The 19,499-nt window shown below is 40.4% G+C and overlaps 2 protein-coding genes across 2 annotated transcripts; both read left to right on the top strand.

The window, feature by feature from the left end:
• The first annotated feature begins 250 nt into the window (after positions 1-250).
• LOC110719072 (UDP-glycosyltransferase 74E1-like) lies at positions 251-15,733 on the top strand. Its single transcript, XM_021897981.1, has 2 exons — positions 251-1,114; positions 14,697-15,733. The coding sequence occupies exons 1-2, from the start codon at positions 422-424 to the stop codon at positions 15,417-15,419; spliced, it is 1,416 nt and encodes a 471-aa protein (XP_021753673.1). The 5' UTR covers positions 251-421; the 3' UTR covers positions 15,420-15,733.
• Positions 15,734-16,652: 919 nt separating this feature from the next.
• On the top strand, positions 16,653-19,212 carry LOC110719073 (cell division control protein 2 homolog D-like). Its single transcript, XM_021897982.1, has 8 exons — positions 16,653-17,208; positions 17,611-17,752; positions 17,880-17,941; positions 18,063-18,174; positions 18,300-18,393; positions 18,478-18,547; positions 18,624-18,762; positions 18,851-19,212. The coding sequence occupies exons 1-8, from the start codon at positions 16,970-16,972 to the stop codon at positions 18,941-18,943; spliced, it is 951 nt and encodes a 316-aa protein (XP_021753674.1). The 5' UTR covers positions 16,653-16,969; the 3' UTR covers positions 18,944-19,212.
• Positions 19,213-19,499: the final 287 nt, after the last annotated feature.

Here is a 19,499-nt window from a genome sequence, read left to right as displayed (position 1 = left end):
GTGGCATTTTTATAAATAAATCAACAATTTTTTATTAAATGTGGATCCACTAATGTTGATTTATTTACAGAAATGTCATGTTCATAAAGATTTTAGGTTGATTTATTTATAAAAATGTCATGTTGATAGAGATTTTAAGTTGATTTATTATTAAGATAATAACACGAGTACATCCTCGTCAATTCTCATCACACTCTTTATAACTAATTAAGTAATTATATAAATCAAAGTAAGATGCAGCCAACCGTGGAGTACCACGAGATCCTCGTGAACAAGCTTCTACTTTTATAGGCACAAGGAACACAAGAAGTAGAAAGAATAACTATCAATTTACCTCTTCAAGATTATCAATTCAATCCCAAAAAAGGTAGTTGACTTGGATAAAACTCCATAGATTGAGAAACCAAGATCATCATAATCAATGGAGGTAATAGTGATGCCATTTCACAGCCAAGGTCATATGAACACCATGTTACAATTCGCCAAACGTTTAGCGTACAAAGGCAATGATAGCATTCAAATCACACTTGCCACCGCCCTTTCCACCACCCAAAAGATGTCCAACTCTAACAACGACTTCAACTTCATTCGTTTAGAAACCATTTACGATGACTCCAACGAAACCGGACTCAACTTCCAAGCCCGAATGAACAAGTTCAAGATCGAAGCATCAGTCCAACTCGACCGCCTTATTACTGCGACTCTCAGCAGATCATCTGGTACCAAATGTTTGCTGATTTACGACGCTAATATGGAGTGGGCATTGGATGTGGCCAAGAAATGTAATGTACTGACTGCAGCTTTTGTTACTCAGGGCTGCGCTTATGTAGCGTCTTTTTACCCTTTGTTTCTGCAGGAGTATCCTCATGTTGCTGCTGCCGATGTATTTGTTGATCCTCCTTTGTCGGTACCGATTCTGTCAGAGGAGGAGCTGCTGAAAGGCCTGCCTGGCCTGCAATATTTGTCTTCCACTTCCTCGAATTCCGATTATTCAGGTGCTGATTTTGGTAAAAAGCCGATTCATCTTCTCATTCGAATGGTGCTTGTGTCTATGGAGAATCTTCATCTTGCTGATTGGGTTCTCTTCAATTCCTTTGATCAACTTGAGGATGAGGTTACTTCTTTTCCCCCTTTTTGTTGGATTTTAATTTGTTCTTATTGCTTTAATTACGAGTTTGAAGATAGTGTTCGTGTGAATTAGTATTGTGACAATTTAATCTGGATTGTGGGGTGTAATAATATGACAACTCTATCTTGTAATTTGAATTAGTAATGTGACAAGTAAATCCGGACCAAGGGGAGTAATAATGGGTAGTGAAACAATCACTTCATTAGGAGATCAGCCACTTTAGGCTCTATCAAGTAATAGCAGCAAAGATTCACACTTAATATTATTGTGGATAAACATCAGAAGAGGTTTGAGAGTCATTAGGCCCTTAGCATTCCCTCAAAAGCCAAAACTCAGGGAGATCCACATCTATGTCATTTGTCAAGATTGCATTGCCTTGCAGTGCTCAATCTCATGACAGACTCATAGTGATTGGTAAGGGGAATTCGGTTCGCTCAGCTGATGAGCCAATTGGGCCTCTGGTGGAGTCCTGCATCTTCTGGTACAAGGTTTTAATAGCTGAGAGTTTTTATATTTTTTTTTGTTATGGATAGGAGAAGTCCCTTGCAAGTAGGAATTATATGGTTATGATATGATGTTTTGGCTATTGTTGCTTTAGATGGGTTTAGTTGCGTAATACTCCGAGACTGTCAGGAAAACAAAGTTATAAACATTGAACATATTTCCTCCAAGACTGTCAGGGTAACAAACTTTGCTCATTCCCAGTCAATGTTAGAAAAGGTTCATGGCACACTTGGGCAATAGCTTGCTGATAAGGGTCCTAGAGTTTAGGTACTCATTAAAGTGAGTCACAGCTTGTACAAAAAAAAAAAAAAAAAACCTCTGCACAAAAACAGATTGCAGAGACAAGAAATTATTGTAGCCAATGTGCCTTTTTGTGCACCTCAGTGTTTGTCAGATTTTTCTAGGGTCTTGGGCAGCACATTAGGCTTCATTGCCACTGCCCTCTTTTCAAACATTGTTCCCACATGCTTCTGTGAATCCGTGGCATGTATTTAACGTAACTGTGAGATCTAAGCTGCATGAGAAAAATGGAAAATGAGGCCTAAAAAACTAAGCTTTTTTTTACCTTTGCAAACAAAATAAGAACATTCAACCAAAAGGAAAGGACATGTATGAGAGTCTCTATTTCGAATATGTTAATCAAACTACCATGTATTATCTAATTTGGCATCCCCCATAGAGTACAGAATTTGCACCTTGCATGGTGCATATATGCCAATGCTAAATTTACCTTGTAGTTAACAGTAATGATTGTCAATGTGTGCGTGATATGAATGCTCACCAATGTTTAATCTGAGAGACTATTAGTAGGCAGGTTCTGCCTATTATGTTCGAGATTTGTTTTGTTTTCATATCAGTACTTTACACTAGTAGACAATCTATGTATTCATGTATGAAACAGCCAAGGTCCAAAAATTGGCATCAGTATAACATGTGAACCAAATAATCAATCCTTCACCTCCACCATCTGTATTAGAGACCCAAGTTGCATTTAGTAATTTTGTGCTAGAAATCGATTTGTAGACAGAATATCTTAGGAAAGAAACGAAGAAAACTGGGAATTGGGACAGGAATGCAGAATATAGGAGGGAAGCTTGGGTGTGTATTGATTGATAGTAAACCTTCTTTCGAGAGGAAGGCACTCTCCCCCAAGCCTAAGCTCGCAATACAATTTTCTGGATGATTCAGTTGTATTCCCAGCCCCCCAATTTATACAGGAGTTCCTTCTACAACCTTCCAGCTTACATTCATTCCCCCCTCCATAACAAACTTAATTCCCTAACAGATGAACTAGCAAAGCTCAAAATAAAATAACAGAATCAGCAAACAACTCATAAACGGTTATTTAAATTCAGTGCATGGGACAGCTCATGTGACAGCTCAGCAAATCTTGCAACAACCTCAACCTTGCTTCTTGCGTCTAGAATAGGTAGCCACAATAGGAGGCCTAGGCCGATTCCTTGCAGTACCCGCCGTAACCAGTTTCACCTTGTCCTCAAGGTGGAAGTCTGGGAACCTGCTGGTCAGGTCTGAAAGCTGCTCCCAGGTAGCTTCAAACTCAGGTAAATTCTTCCATTTGACCAAGACTTCCGAATCAGGTTGCTGCTCAGTGCCTATGTGCCTGATCCCCAGAATGGAGTCAGGTTCTACCTCCAATACCATATCAGCAGTGAGTTGAGGTGGGAGAGGAGTAGGAACAAAGGACTGCCCCTGCGCTTTCTTAAGCTGGGAGATATGAAAGACCGGATGAATACGGGTTCCATCTGGCAGATTGAGCTTATAGGCTACCTGTCCAAAGCGCTGAATCACCTCATAAGGGCCATAATATCGTGGAGCCAGTTTCATGTTCCCTTTGTTTCTTACTGAGCTCTGCCTATAGGGCTGCAGTTTAAGATACACCCAGTCACCAACTTCAAACTGCCCCTCTCTCTTCTTCTTGTTCTCATAAGCCTGCATATAGTTCTGTGCGCGTAAAAGATGAAATTTCAGATCATCCAGTGTTGCATCCCTTTCAACAAGCTGCTCCTCCACAGTAGGATTTGAGGTTGTACCCATTTGGTACCTGACCAAATGCGGGGGGTCTCTCCCATAGAGAACCTTGAATGGGGTGTGGAGAGTAGCGGTATGGAAAGAAGTATTGTACCAGTATTCAGCCCATGGTACCCATTTGGACCATGATTTCGGCTTCTCATTCACAAAACACCTCAAATATGCTTCCAGACCTTTGTTAAGCACCTCGGTCTGCCCATCGGACTGTGGGTGATATGCAGTGCTTCTGCCAGTTGGGTGCCTTGGAGTTTGAAGAGTTCGTTCCAAAAATTGCTTATAAAGACTTTATCTCGATCAGAGACAACAGATTTAGGGATACCATGTAGTCGAACCACCTCTCTCACAAAGGCTTGCGCTACCCCGGGAGTCGTAAAAGGGTGTTTTAGCAATACAAAGTGGGCATACTTAGAGAGCCTGTCCACCACAACCAGCACAGTATCCCACCCGTGAGAGACTGGTAGCCCCTCCACAAAGTCCATAGAAATATCCTCCCAAACTTTATCAGGGATTGGAAGGGGCTGCAACAGTCCCAAGGGGCTGACTGTTGCTGCCTTGTGCTGTTGACAGATTGTGCAGCCTCGAACATATTTCAGAATATCCTTTCTCATGCCCACCCAATACCACTCAGCAGCAAGTCGTTGGTATGTTTTGAATTCCCCAGCATGGCCACCCACTGGAGAGTCATGATATTCTTTTAAGAGGGCAGAGGGGAGGGCTGATTTCTTTGGTATGACAATGCGCCCCTTGTACAGCAAGATGTTGTTTTCCAGTGTAAACCATTTAAGGGGCTGTTTCCCTTGTTTGAGTTCTTCTGTCAGCCTCTAGATAAAGGGATCTTGTTGTATGATTTGCCGGATTTGTTCCCACTGAAAACCACAGACCGATACTAAGGACGAGCACTCAATGTCAGGAGGAAATTCCCGGGATAGAGCATCTGCTACTTTGTTACTGGAGCCTGGTTTATACTAAATCTCAAAGGAGTATCCCAGCAATTTTCCCACCCATTTCTGATAAGCCTGCCGTACCTCTCATTGCTCAAGGAAGAACTTCAGACTTTTTTGATCGGTGCGGACAATAAACGTTCTGCCCAACACATAATGCTGCCATTTTTCAACTGCCCATTCAATGGCTATGAGTTCCTTCTCATAAATTGGTTTCCCAGCTGCCTTGGTACCCAACATTCGGCTGAAAAAGCAACCGGGTGTTCCTTCTGAGTTAACACTGCTCCCACCCCATGACCACAAGCGTCAGTCTCTACAATAAAGGTCTCACTGAAATTGGGCATGGCCAAAACCGGAGCCTGAGTCATGGCCGTTTTCAGACTTTGGAAAGTTGTTGTTGCCTCTCGTGACCACCCAAACTGGTCTTTCTTTAATTGAGCTGTGAGAGGTTGGGCAATGTGGGCGTAATTTCGGATGAATTTCCGGTAATACCCTGTGAGACAAGAACCCTCTAAGCTCTCTCAAATTTCGAGGTTGAGGCCATAACAACATTGCCTGGATTTTCTCTTGATCCACTTCAACCCCTTTGCCTGAGATGACATGGCCAAGATAAGCTATGCGTGTTTGCCCAAATTCACATTTCTTGTGATTGGCATATAGGTGGTTCTTCCGTAAGACTCCCAGTACTACTGAAAGGTGATGTTGGTGATCTTCCACCGTCTTACTATATACCAACACGTCATCAAAAAAGACCAACACGAACTTCCAGAGGTAAGGTCTGAATACCTCATTCATGAGCGACTGAAAGGTGGCGGGAACGTTGGTGAGGCCAAATGGCATCACCAAAAATTCATAGTGCCCATCATGAGTGCGGAAGGCGGTTTTGGGTACATCCTCCCTTCGAACCCTAATCTGATGATACCCCGATTTAAGGTCCAGCTTAGAGAAAATCTGGGCTCCTTGTAATTCATCCAGTAGTTCATCTATTACCGGAATAGAGAATTTGTCCGGAATAGTACTCTTGTTGAGGGCCCGATAGTCGACGCAGATTCTCCACGATCCGTCTTTCTTCTTAACCAGAAGCACCGGGCTAGAATACGGGCTGGTAAAGGGTTGGATTATTCCCGCCTTGATCATATCATAGACTAGCCGCTCTATTTCGGTCTTCTGACTTTGGGGTAACGGAAAGGGCGTACACTTATGGGATCAGTCCCCTCCTTCAATGTAATCGAGTGCTCAGTGCTCCTTTGAGGAGGTAGCCCCTCAGGCATGTTGAATACCTCCTGGAACTCGGCTAATACATTCTGGAGTCCTGGTGCAATGACTGGAGTTGCCATATTTTCACCCTTTTATGAGGATAAAACGTTGAACTCAACCAAAAATCCGGTTCCTTCCTTTCGAAGTGTCCGGAACATAGCCTTAAGAGAAATGCAGGAACGGTCCAAGGAGGCATCTCCCTTAAGAATGACCTCCTGATTTCCCAGATTGAACTTCATAATTTGGGTTTTCCAATTTGTGGAAATTGTACCCGGTTTCTCCAACCACTGAATCCCCAGTATCACATCTGAACTTCCCAAGGGTAGCACGAGGAAGTCCTCAACCACATTGAGCCCGGATAAATATAACTCCACCCCTTTGCATTCGCCTCTCCCATAGACTGCTTCACCATTCCCCAGCGTGACTAAACCTTGCACCGCCAATAAATTGTGTCGCCTGGTCCGAGAGAAAGTTGTGGGTCGCCCCCGGGTCAACCATGACCACCATCTTCTTGCCTTTGATGGAGCCGACCAACCGCATAGTTTTAGGGTTAGATAGCCCCATTACGGAATTTAGGGATACCATGGCTAGTGCAGCCGCCGGCGTCGCCACAAGTTCCGACACCGCATCATCGGACGGTGGCTCATCTTCTATGGCATCTTCCTCCTCGTCCACCGCCATTAACACACTCAGTTCCCGCTTCTTACAACAATGAGTTGTAGTCCATTTCTCGTCACAACGGAAGCAGAGTCCCTGCTCTCTCTTTTGTTGGATCTCTCTCTCGCTTAATCTCCTTATTCCTCCTGGGTTACGGTTTGTGTTTGGGGTTATTGTGTCTGAGGTGGTAATAGGGTAGGTGTTTGTGTGGGATAAGTATTGCCTGGGAGTAGAAGAGTGGGCCAGTTTGGGGGTATTTCTTGGGTAGGTATTATTTCTTGGGTTTTTTGCATCTGGCCCATTAATATTGAGCCCATACCTTAGTTTCTCCTCAGCTGAAATAGCAAGCTCAATAGCATCGTCCAGATCGCAAGGTCTCAACATACTGACCTCCGAGCGCACATCTCCATTCAGACCGGTCATATATTTGCTCAAAGCCACAACTTAGGCCACCGTTTCTAGCGGCGCCATGAGTTCGACAAACTTTCGATTGTACTCCGCCACCGTCATCGAGCCTTGCTGGTGTTAGGTTTTGAGTAATTCAAGACAAGAATCACTAATAAATGTGGGAACAAAACCTAAAATGAAGTATAATTCAACTAGATTATACAACAATCAATATTATTCAAAATATTACAACCAAACACCAAATTATCAAAGTATTACAAAAAATACTAAGAAAAACACTAATGTGAAAGATATTACACTTGCCTCAACTCCAAGCCTTTAAGAACGAACATGAACATGAGAAATACTATGACCACTTGAGTCTCAATCCTTGATACACTGTCTTAGGCGTGTGAACACTTTCCTAAAGAGTTTAATTTCCCCACAATCGTGCTTGGGTTTAATCCGGAAATACTCTTCGAGATACAAAAGACAGCCAATCGTTCTTTGCACTAAGAATCGAATTAAAGATGACTAATTCACAAAATTGAATTAATTGAAAGAGTTTTCTCACAAAATTTTGCAAGAAATTTGAGAGAAAAGTGTAGAGAATACTGCTTGGGGAGAAGAAGAAAATCAGTGTATGCTTTTCTTCACGAAATAAGCCTTTTAATAAAAGACTCAACCGTCAGAAAAAACCGCAAAACAAGGAGGCGTGGGCGCGCCATCAGGTGGAGCGGGCGCTCCTCATCAGAAATGCGAAATTTCCATAGGAAGGCAGTAGGGGGCGCGGTTTAGGCGCGACCGGACGCGCAGGCGCGCCAAATGACGCGCGGGCGCCAACCTTACCCTTCCAAAGTTCCAAATTCCAGATAAAAAAAAGCGGTTTAGGCGCGCTCTCTGCGCGGCCGCGCTTAACTTGCGCGGGCGCTCCTTCATGGTTCGCGGGCGCGCAACCATCAACACTCTAAATATCTAACAATCCTCCCCCATTTAGAGTGTTCCTTTAAAACATTCTCCACTTCTAACATTTAAACCACATCTCATGCATAAATGCCAATGTCCCTTCGGATTGAATTGACACCTAGTACAACACACTTAACGATTATCATATCCCATGATTTCCATATGGATTGAATCACACGGATATATCCAATCATTCGAAGGTGAAGTACACACAAGACAAATCAAATTAATCATCACTTGACACTTTTATACAGCCATGTGTCCGTATCTTTCATAAGTTCATCAAAGTCTATATGTCCATCTAGACTTCTTGAAGCGGCTAAACTTCGAACTTATATAGGTAGGTTCTCATATACGTAATAGTGCCCTTGTGACAAGACACCGTCATCTAGAGCTTCTCAACTCTAGATCTTTGAGAACTTTGAATAGACGCTACCTTACACATCACAAGTAACATAGCAACATGGGTCAACAAACATTGCTAACAAACATAAAAAATGCAATTCAACCACATTGAATCTAAGACTTGATGTTTCTTCAAGCGTTAGATTGGGTTTCACAAATTTGTGTTTTTGGACATAAACCCATTCCATTCATGGCAAATATGATGGAATGCCTTGGCATTGCTTTAGTAAAGCAATCCGCCAAATTTAACTTTGTTGGAACATAGTCAAGACTTATGACCCCATCATTGATAAGCTCTTTCACTAGGCTATGCCTAAGTGAAATATGTCGAGACTTACCATTGTACACTTGACTATAAGCCTTTATCCACGCCGAATTGGAATCGCAATGGATTGCCACCGGTGGCATCGGCTTAGGCAATAAAGGCAACTCTATCATGAGATTCCTCAACCACTCAGCTTCCTTACTAGTTGAAGCAAGAGCTATAAACTCCGCTGCCATGGTGGAATCGGCAATGCAAGTTTGTTTCTTGGAAGACCATGAAATGGCACCTCTCCCAAACATGAATACCCAACCACTTACAGAAGAGTCATCCTCTTTGTAAGTGATCCAACTTGCATCAGAATATCCTTCTAAAACCGGAGGAAATCCACTATAAGTTAGACCATAGTCTAACGTACCCTTAAGGTACCTCAAGACCCTTCGAACTGCAAACCAATGCTGTGCACCCGGGTTACTAGTAAATCTACTTAGTTTCCCCACAGCCAATGCAATATCCGGTCTTGTACTAGTCATGGCATACATCAAGGATCCAATTATCTATTCCAATTGGGAAATTGTTTTCCCCGAATTCTTAACTAATTTAACATTAGGTTCCATGGGGGTGTTTACAGGACACTTATCAAACATATTAAACCGTTTGATCATCTTCTCAGTGTAATGAGATTGACTTAGAATAAGTCTTCCATTGTCCCTTATAATCTTGATGCCCAAAATGACATCCGCCTCCCCCAAATCCTTCATCTGAAAAGATGAGGATAAGAATTCCTTGGTCAATTCTACTTGTTGTAGACTTGTACCAAAGATAAGCATATCATCAACATATAGACAAATGATGACACCATGACCTTTGTCATCAAAATTGCTATATATACACTTATCAGCTTGATTCACTTTGAATCCAAAGGACAAAATCGTGTCATCAAATTTCCGATGCCACTGTTTTTGGTGCTTGTTTAAGTCCATACAATGACTTAACCAATTTGCACACCTTATCTTCTTGTCCTTCCAAAACAAACCCTTCGAGTTGTTTCATGTACACTTCTTCCTCTAGATCTCCATAAAGGAATGTCGTTTTGACATCCATTTGATGAATCACTTGATTGTATACCGAAGCCATTGCAATCAATAACCTTATCGAGGTAATTATTGCAACCGGTGCATAGGAATCGAAATAATCAACACCATGCTATTGCCTAAAGCCTTGGATAATCAATCTGGCTTTAAATTTCACTATGGAGCCATCCGGTCTCCTTTTCCTAGTGAAAATCCACTTGCAACCAAGAGGTTTGCAACCGGGAGGTAAATCCTCTATGACCCAAGTATTATTTCCCATGATGGAATCCATCTCATCATTTATAGCTTCCTTCCAAAATACACTATCTTGACCAGATATTGCCTCGCTATAAGTCTTTGGGTCACTATCCACGTTGAAACAATATGGAGTAGTAGAACTAAGGACATCCTTAGACCCTTCAACTAAATAAATTATGAAGTCATCTAGAGAATTCCTAATTTTCCTTTCCCTAGTACTTCTTCTCACTTGAGGAGTTTCAACATTCTCATTATCGAATGTACTTTCATGAGTTTCAAGTTGATCATTCAACTCTACTAACTTCCTATCATTGGCATTGATTTGTAGATCTTTCGGTCTACTCATTGATGAAAATCAATTTTCATCAAATATTGCATCTCTTGACTCAATAACCGAATGAATCGATATATAGTCATTTTGTTCTATTACATAGAACCTATAGGTTTTGCTATGCTCAGCATAACCTATAAATATGCAATCCAAGCCCCTTTCACTGAGCTTTCTTTTCTTGTTGCCGGGCACTCTAACGATTGCCCTACAACCCCAAATCTTGAGATACTTCAAGTTTGGTTTTCTTTTGTACCAAAGTTAATACGGAGTAGATTCTTTTCCCTTAGTGGGAACCCGGTTAAGAATGTGACAAGCTGTCAACATTGCTTCACCCCCGAACCCTTCACTCAAACCAGAGTAAGATAACATGGAATTAACTATTTTTTCAAGACTTCTGTTTTTCTTTTCAGCTACACCATTTGATTGTGGTGCATAACCAGCTGTAGTCTCATGAATTATACCCAAAGATTGGAAATATGCTGGATCATAGTATTCCCCTCCCTTATCAGTTCTCATTTTCTTAATAGATGAATCTACTTGCAATTCTACTTTTCTTTTATGATTATCAAACTTTGTTAAAGCTTCATCTTTGGAATGCAAAAGATACACATAACAAAACCTAGAATAATCATCTATAAATGTAATCATGTATCTTTTGTTCCCCAAAGAAGAAGTACTATGAAAACCACACAAGTCACTATGAATTAGTTCTAAAATATTAGAACTTCTCTCAACTCTCTTAAAAGGAGTTCTAGTGATCTTGTTCAACATGCAAGTAGAACATTTATTAGGAGAAATATCACAAGAAGGAATCAATTCTTGTTTGAACATGAAAAACATTTTATTGTAATTCACATGTCCTAATCTAGAATGCCACAAGTCAAACATATTCAAATCAACATGATTATCATTGAGATCAACATTCAAACATAAACCATCATCAAATACATACTTGTCTTTCAAAGAAAGTTTAAACAAACCATTGTCTAAACAACAACGACCAACAAATGTTACACCCCTAGTAATTATGCATCTATTAGCTTCAAATACAAGCTTATAGCCAAGACTATTCAGGGTAGGCCCGGATACAAGATTCCTACTAATTTCCGGAGCATACAAAACATTCCTAAGAATAATTGCAGTCCTCGAACTAAACACAAGCTCAACTTGTCCTCTTCCAAGAACCTTGATGGTAGAGTTGTTCCCCATGTAGAGGTCTTCTCTATCAACAACCTTTTGAAAGGTTTTGAACCAGTGTTTACTCTTGCACACATGCATTGAAGCCCCCGAATCAATCCACCATGAGTCGTCATCCTGCACCATAAAAATGTTAGGATCCGTTGCATTTAAATCCAAACCGGAATTAAATTCAACCTCATGAATTGGATTACCTTTGGTGGGTGGGTCCTTGCTTTCATTAGCACGGCCCTACTTGGCTTTCTCCATCCTTTTCTTAAAAGAAAAGCAGTCCTTCTTGCGGTGACCAACCTTACCGTATTCCCAACAAGCAAACTTGTTATTGTTTGCTTGCCTTTTGGACTTTCCTTTGGTAGAATTATTATTCTTCCTCTTTCAACTAGTAGATGCACTAGCTCTCCCTTCATCTACCATGTTCACGGGAGATGTGCTAGGGTTTCCATCCTTAGCTCCTTCCATGGCACGAATCCCTTCTTCAATTTGAAGATGGGTGGCTAAACCGGACAATGTCATGTCCTCTTTCTTGTGTTTCAAGTCATGCTTAACACTTTTCCAACTAGGGGGGAATTTGTCAATAATGCTAGAAACAACAAACAACTCATTCATGGCTATTCCATGTTGTTCCAAGCTACCATAAATACGTTGCAATTCATGAAATTGGTCCATTATGGACCGACCATCAACAAATTTAAAATTATTAAAATTGCTAACTAAGAATTTCTTACTTGAAGCGTCTTCCGCCATGTACTTGCTCTCCAAAGACTCTCAAAGCTCCTTGGCCGACTCGATGTTTTGATAAACATCAAACAAGTCATCCTCCATACCATTCAAGATATGACCACGACAAATGAAATCATCATTGTCCCATTTCGATCTTTCCCGAACGGATTCCAAGGTCTCATTCTCATATTCATCCAGCCTTGGAGTACGTATCACATAGGCTACATTCAAAGATGTAAGAAGAAAATACATCTTCTTCTTCCATCTTCGAAACTCCACACCGTCAAACTTTTTGAGTTTGACAAAATTTGTGGTCAATTCTTTCACACTAGACATGCTTGCTAAAGATTAAACTCTTTAGATTGTTAGGTTTTCAGTAATTCAAGACAAGAATTACTAATAAATGTGGGAATAAAACCTAAAATGAAGTATAATTCAACTAGATTATACAACAATCAATATTATTCAAAATATTACAACCAAACACCAAATTATCAAAGTATTACAAAAAATACTAGGAAAAACACTAATGTGAAAGATATTACACTTGCCTCAACTCCAAGCCTTTAAGAACGAACATGAACATGAGAAATACTATGACCACTTAAGTCTCAATCCTTGATACACTGTTTTAGGCGTGTGAACACTTTCCTAAAGAGTTTAATTTCCCCCACAACCGTGCTTGGGTTTAATCCGGAAATACTCTTTGAGATATTAAAGACAGTCAATCGTTCTTTGCACTAAGAATCGAATTAAAGATGACTAATTCACAAAATTGGATTAATTGAAAGAGTTTTCTCACAAAAGTTTGCAAGAAATTTGAGAGAAAAGTGTAGAGAATACTGCTTGGAGAGAAGAAGAAAATCAGTGTATGCTTTTCTTCACGAAATAAGCCTTTTAATAAAAGACTCAACCGTAAAAAAAAACCGCAAAACAGGGAGGCGTGGGCGTGCCATCAGGTGGAGCGGGCGCTCCTATATTAAGAGCAGGCGCTCCTCATCAGAAATGTGAAATTTCCACAGGAAGGCGGTAGGGGGCGCGGTTTAGGCGCGACCGGACGCGCGGGCGCGCCACTTGGAGTCGCGGGCGCGCCAACTTTACCCTTCCAAAGTTCCAAATTCCAGAGAAGTATGCGGTTTAGGCGCGCTCTCTGCGCGGCCGCGCTTAACTTGCGCGGGCGCTCCTTCATGGTTCGCGGGTGCGCAACCATCAACACTCTAAATATCTAACAGCTGGAGGGTCATCCACTGTTCATACAATCCGCCCTCTTCATGTGGCCGGAATTTCCGCGGAATCAGGGACTTCAATTCAGCCCATCTGCGGATGCGTCGCCGCCGGTGTTCGTATTGAAACCAGAGGAGGGCTTCCCCGTCGAGGGCCACCACCGCCGCCTCAATGCTGTCTCCTTCGCTAAGACGGTAGAAGTGGAAGTAACGTTCGACACGTAGGATCCAGCCGTCCGAGTTGGACCCATCAAACGTCGGCAGGTCGAGTTTCTTTGACCGCCATCCAGTAGTGTTACCACCGGTGGCGTCTGGCTTATTTTCCACCGTGGTCAAGGAAAGACCCAGACCATCGAACATGCCGTAGGACTCCTCCAAGAGATTGTTCGGTGCGTGGGGTCGGTTAACCCGACCAGTCCCATTCCTCCGGGTGATGGCCAACAACTCAGTGAGTTGCTGGTTCATCTGGGTCACATCGTGACGCAGTGTATTTACAGCTTCCGCCATTTTTAAAGACTGAGAGTTGAGAGGACCGATTTCAGTCTCCATATCGTCCATTCGCTGCGCATTGAGCCATGGATTGAGCTTCACCGATCGCCAGAACGTACTGCTCTGATACCAAATTTGCTAGAAATCGTTTTGTAGACAGAATATCTTAGGAAAGAAACGAAGGAAACTGGGAATTGGGACAGGAATGCAGAATATAGGAGGGAAGCTTGGGTGTGTATTGATTGATAGTAAACCTTCTTTCGAGAGGAAGGCACTCTCCCCCAAGCCTAAGTTTGCAATACAATTTTCTGGATGATTCAGTTGTATTCCCAGCCCCCCTATTTATACAGGAGTTCCTTCTACAACCTTCCAGCTTACATTCATTCCCCCCTCCATAACAAAGTTTATTCCCTAACAGAAGAACTAGCAAAGCTCAAAATAAAATAACAGAATCAGCAAACAACTCATAAATGGTTATTTAAATTCAGTGCATGGGACAGCTCAGCAAATCTTGCAACAACCTCAACCTTGCTTCTTGTGTCTAGAATAGGTAGCCACAATAGGAGGCCTAGGCCCATTCCTTGCATTTTGTGCGTGTCATAAACTAAAAAACTTTTTGGCCACCTGACGTGAGCTCAGCGATTACTGTCATTTAAACTCTAAGAAAACATTATGAGCTTTGCATAGTCACTTTTCTTCTTGGAGTTTCAGAGTTTCCTATGATACCTTCATCTACCCCCATAATTTACCAAATGTATAATTTAGTATCACTCTTTTCTTGAGATATCTTGTTTTGTCATTTATGTGAAGTTCCACTGCTAATATTAAGGATATGACTACCACTGCAGGTTGTCAAGTGGATGAAAAACCTGTGGCATGTGAGGACTATTGGACCCACACTGCCATCTGAATACCTTGATAAACGTATTGAGTATGATGTTAACTATGGTTTTAGCCTCTACAAGCCAAATGATGAGGCTTGCAGGAACTGGTTAAACGCCAAACAAGCTGCCTCAGTTGTGTATGTTGCATTTGGCAGTGCTGCTAGTTTGAGCGTAGATCAGATGACAGAAATGGCAGAGGCCTTAAAGCAAAACCCAAGCAGTTTCTTGTGGGTAGTAAGGGAAGGTGAGCAGAAAAAGCTCCCTAAAGATTTCATTAGTGAAACATCAGATAAAGGTTTGGTGATATCTTGGTGCGCCCAATTGGATGTCCTATCACACGAAGCAGTGGGATGTTTTGTAACCCATTGTGGCTGGAATTCAACAATTGAGGCGTTGAGCTTTGGGGTTCCGATGTTGGCAATGCCACAATTTATGGACCAACTGATTGATGCTCATTTTGTTGATCAAGTTTGGGGTGTTGGAATAAGGCCTAAGAAGAATGAGGATAATATTGTTACTTGCGAGGAAATAAAGCACAGCCTTGAGGAAATTATGCATGGACAAAGAGCAGAGAAAATTAAGGAGAATGCAGCAAAGTGGAAAGCCTTGGCTAGGGAAGCAGTCAGCGAGGGGGGCAGTACGGATAAGCATATTGATGAAATCATTAACCGGCTTGCATCCTTGTAAGGGTTGTTTAATGCTTTCATAGGCATCATTATTTCCGATTTTATTTGCTTAATTGTATGAGAACACTCCAAGACTTAGCCTGTAGACTTTTCATTCAAGGTTTCAAACTTAATAACTTCCCATTTACAGCTGCTGTAGAATGTTGGTGTTAAATTGTAAGTATGGAAGGGCATTATGTATTATGATCTAATGATGGCAATTAGTTTTTTTTTTTTTTTTTTTTTTTTTTTTTTTTCTGTAAATGTATTACTAGCATGCAATCTCTTGTACTTTTTATCTGACTTCTATGATCAAGAGCACCAGCGATTAATCTCCCAAATTGTCCCTATTTTACCATTGTCTTATTGAGACCTACTATTTTTTAAGGGTGAAATTGAGACCCAATAGTTAAGAGTATATAACTAACATTTAATCTTTCACCTTTTTTTTTGGGTCTACTTTTTTTTTTTTTTTTTTTTTTGAAAATTGTCAAAAATAATAAGACCTTTCGCCAGTCTTTCATAAATAAACCGACCTTTTCTTTTAGGGTATTGTAACTATTGGTAACCTGTTTAACAGGTTAAGTGTAACACGTATTGCTATTTTAATTTATTTTATACAAAGTACAAAAACTTATAGAGTTATAAATCATCTTAAGATGATTGACTAAATGCCAAGTAAAACAATCTCTTCGGCGATTCCTCCAATTATGTCCAATAGTCAAATTATGCGACCATATGTTTTTGGACAAGAAATCCCAAGTTCACCTACGAGATGAACAAAGATTAAGTGACAATTTCATAACAAAGCGAACAACTTTTCATTAAATGCGCGGGTCTCACTATTATTGATTTATTACGAAAATATTTGACTATTTTGATTGAGTTATTTAGGAAACTGTCATTTAATTTGCATTTTTGTTTACTTCGTATGTAGCTGACAATTAAAACTGCTTATTTTTCTGACAAACCACACTTTTTTTTTTTTAATTTACGTAGTATTTGATTCTTTTTTTGAAATTTTTTTCAAAAACCACCTTTAAAAAAATATTGTAAATAACCACTCAAATAATTTTTTTTGTTGTAATTCACCACCTTTTGAAAGAAAATGAGCTTTAGCTTCTAAACCATTCAATCATCATTTGTTATGTTGTTGGTGATGAATTAGGTGGTTATTTACAATATACTTGTATTTTTTCAAAGATGGGTTTTCATAAAAACAAGAATTTAAAATGTGGTTTTCCTTTTATTTTTTTGAATTTATTTTTGGCTTAATGGATTATCAATATGGGCCATATGGGTTTATTATGTGGATCCAGTCCAATATGCCAACGAATATTTCTTTTCCAGTTTCCCCCTACATTCTGCCCCCCGTTTTTGAATTTCGAAAATAGAGCCGTTACATTTTTTGGGACAAAAGAACCTGGTTAACAGTTATATATAATTGATCTAATAATCCAAACAACGCTCCTCACTGAAAATTGGGGCATTTTTCTCAAAGTTTAGGGTTTATTTTTCTGAAATCAAAAAATTCATCATCTGATCTGGTAAGAGAGGGAAATTTTTAAAAAAATGGAAGCAACTGGTGGAGGAGAGAAGATAGCATTGTCCGCCATGGATGCATTTGAGAAGCTTGAGAAGGTCGGAGAAGGTACTTATGGCAAAGTTTATCGAGCCAGAGAGAAAGCTACTGGTAAAATTGTCGCTCTTAAGAAAACTCGTCTTCATGAAGATGATGAAGGTGTTCCTCCCACTACTCTTCGCGAAGTTTCTTTGCTTCGTATGCTTTCTCGCGATCCTCATGTTGTCAGGTTTTTCTATCTCTCTCTTAATCATTTTAGGGTTTCCACTTTATAATTGTTTTTTAATTGGGGTTTTCTTAGGGTTTCACAAGTCGTTCTGATCTGAAGTTTGATTTCATTCATCATTTTCATTTAATCTAGGGTTTTCTTAGTTGGTGATGTTTTGATGGAGTTGTGTGTTGGGAGGAGGGGAAATATGTGGTTTTGATTGAATTTTACAATTACTGCTTCAATCTAGGGTTTTCAATTTACAAATTACTTACTTGAATTTCGATTGATTGAATGATTCTGCTGTATTCTGTAATTGGAATTCTTATTGGATTGCTGGTTTGATCGTCAATTGTTTTTAGAGATTCAGTGGATAATATATGGTTTTGAAGGGATTTCTGGTTTTGTGTTGATGTTTTATAGGTTGTTGGATGTGAAACAAGGGCAAAACAAAGAGGGTAAGACTGTTCTGTACCTGGTGTTCGAGTACATGGACACTGATCTTAAGAAATACATCCGTAGCTTCCGTAATACCGGGGATACCGTGCCTCCTCCGATTATCAAGGTATACTATTATCCCATGGAATAGTTCTGAGTAATACATTGTCTTATTTAATTGACTAAGGTTTTGAAGTTGTTCAATTTGATGGTTTTGATTGAGGATTCTATGTTGGTTGTGTGGGTTGATGCAGAGTCTAATGTACCAACTGTGTAAAGGTGTTGCTTTCTGCCATGGTCACGGAGTCATTCACAGGTATCCAATCGTCGTCTTGTTTCGTGTTCCACAATTCATTTACTTTCATTGTGTTACAAAGTGTGTATCTTTGCCCCTCTGTCTATGAACGATCTCATTTATTGTCATTCATGTTGTGTAGGGATCTTAAGCCACACAATCTGTTGATGGACCGTAAAACTACAACCCTCAAGATAGCTGATCTCGGTCTTGCTCGAGCATTTGTCATTCCCATCAAGAAGTACACCCATGAGGTACGTGATTTATGTTGTTCACTCACAGAACTACTGTGATTTGTTCAGGTTTTGAAAGAGTTCAACACTTTTGGAATTTTGATATAGATGATTATTGATGTGAACCTTACTTTGCGAAATTGCAGATCTTGACATTGTGGTACCGAGCTCCTGAGGTTCTCCTGGGTGCTACACACTACTCTTGTGGTGTTGACATGTGGTCTGTTGGTTGTATATTCGGTATGATCTTGTGTCAAATAATCTTTTGCTTTTACACTAGCTGCGAAACCAACCACTTATTGTTTGAATGTTTATTAATGGCAGCTGAGCTTGTGAACAATCAAGCTCTCTTCTGTGGAGACTCTGAGCTGCAGCAACTCCTTCACATTTTCAGGTCTGTTGTGCACCTTCTTCTCTCACTTTTAGCTAAAGAAGTATGTGGCTAATTCCCTTGTAACTGCGAATTACAGGTTGTTGGGTACCCCAAATGAGCAAATATGGCCAGGAGTGACCAAATTGAAGGATTGGCACGAATACCCTCAATGGAACCGCAAAGACATTTCATCGGCTGTCCCTGGATTGGACAAAGATGGACTCGACCTGCTATCTGTAAGTATTGAAACCGAGCTCTCTCTGTTTCAGACTTTAGTCCTCATTTATTTGATGATGATTCTTACAAAATGATACTGTCTTTCAGAAAATGCTGATCTATGAGCCATCCAAGAGGATCTCAGCCAAGAAAGCTATGGAACACCCTTACTTTGATGATCTGGACAAGACCCATCTGTAGGAGCATATGATTCTCGGTTTTCTGTTGGCTGCTTTAGCTGCTCCCTCCTACTGAGACAGTCTTAGATTGCTTCTCTCAAGCATCATTACTTGCAACTAGCTCTAGTACTAAACGGGTTTGATTTTAAAACCTTGTAGAACATCTTTGTTTATCTGTATTAGGTCAATTCCTGCACTAAGAATTCATTTGACTGCTATATAGCAGGATATTCCGTACATGCTCTTGCTTCCCGATAAACAAATTCATTGATCAATGTTTTATTAGGTTTATAATTTGTCTGCTGCCCAAATATATATGCCTCTTTTCAAACAAAACAAGTCCAAGTTTTCGCTACATTGTAGCCTGACATGATTCCCGCAACATCTACTTATTTATCTTCGATTAATGTAGATATGATTGATATATTATAGCAGCCAACATCAAGTGTTGTAGTCTCCTAATAAGTTCAACGGCTAATTCAAGCTTGATCCTCTCCCTTATTAAGTGGCACCAATTAAATCCCTGTTTTTTCCTCCCTTACCAACTTGTATAAGCAGCAGATGCATCACCCTTCTCA

Source organism: Chenopodium quinoa, unplaced genomic scaffold, assembly GCF_001683475.1.
Source record: "Chenopodium quinoa cultivar QQ74 unplaced genomic scaffold, ASM168347v1, whole genome shotgun sequence".
NCBI lineage: Eukaryota > Viridiplantae > Streptophyta > Magnoliopsida > Caryophyllales > Amaranthaceae > Chenopodium > Chenopodium quinoa.
This window is presented reverse-complemented; position numbering and strand designations above follow the sequence as displayed.

What these genes read in the sequence shown, in the direction of transcription:
- LOC110719072 (XM_021897981.1), top strand. Translation starts at nt 422, where the DNA reads ATGGAGGTAATAGTGATGCCATTTCACAGCCAAGGTCATATGAACACC. An exon ending in TTGATCAACTTGAGGATGAG is followed by an intron (nt 1,115 to 14,696) that starts GTTACTTCTTTT and finishes CTACCACTGCAG; the next exon opens with GTTGTCAAGTGGATGAAAAA.
- LOC110719073 (XM_021897982.1), top strand. Translation starts at nt 16,970, where the DNA reads ATGGAAGCAACTGGTGGAGGAGAGAAGATAGCATTGTCCGCCATGGAT. An exon ending in TGCCTCCTCCGATTATCAAG is followed by an intron (nt 17,753 to 17,879) that starts GTATACTATTAT and finishes GGGTTGATGCAG; the next exon opens with AGTCTAATGTACCAACTGTG. An exon ending in TCAAGAAGTACACCCATGAG is followed by an intron (nt 18,175 to 18,299) that starts GTACGTGATTTA and finishes GCGAAATTGCAG; the next exon opens with ATCTTGACATTGTGGTACCG.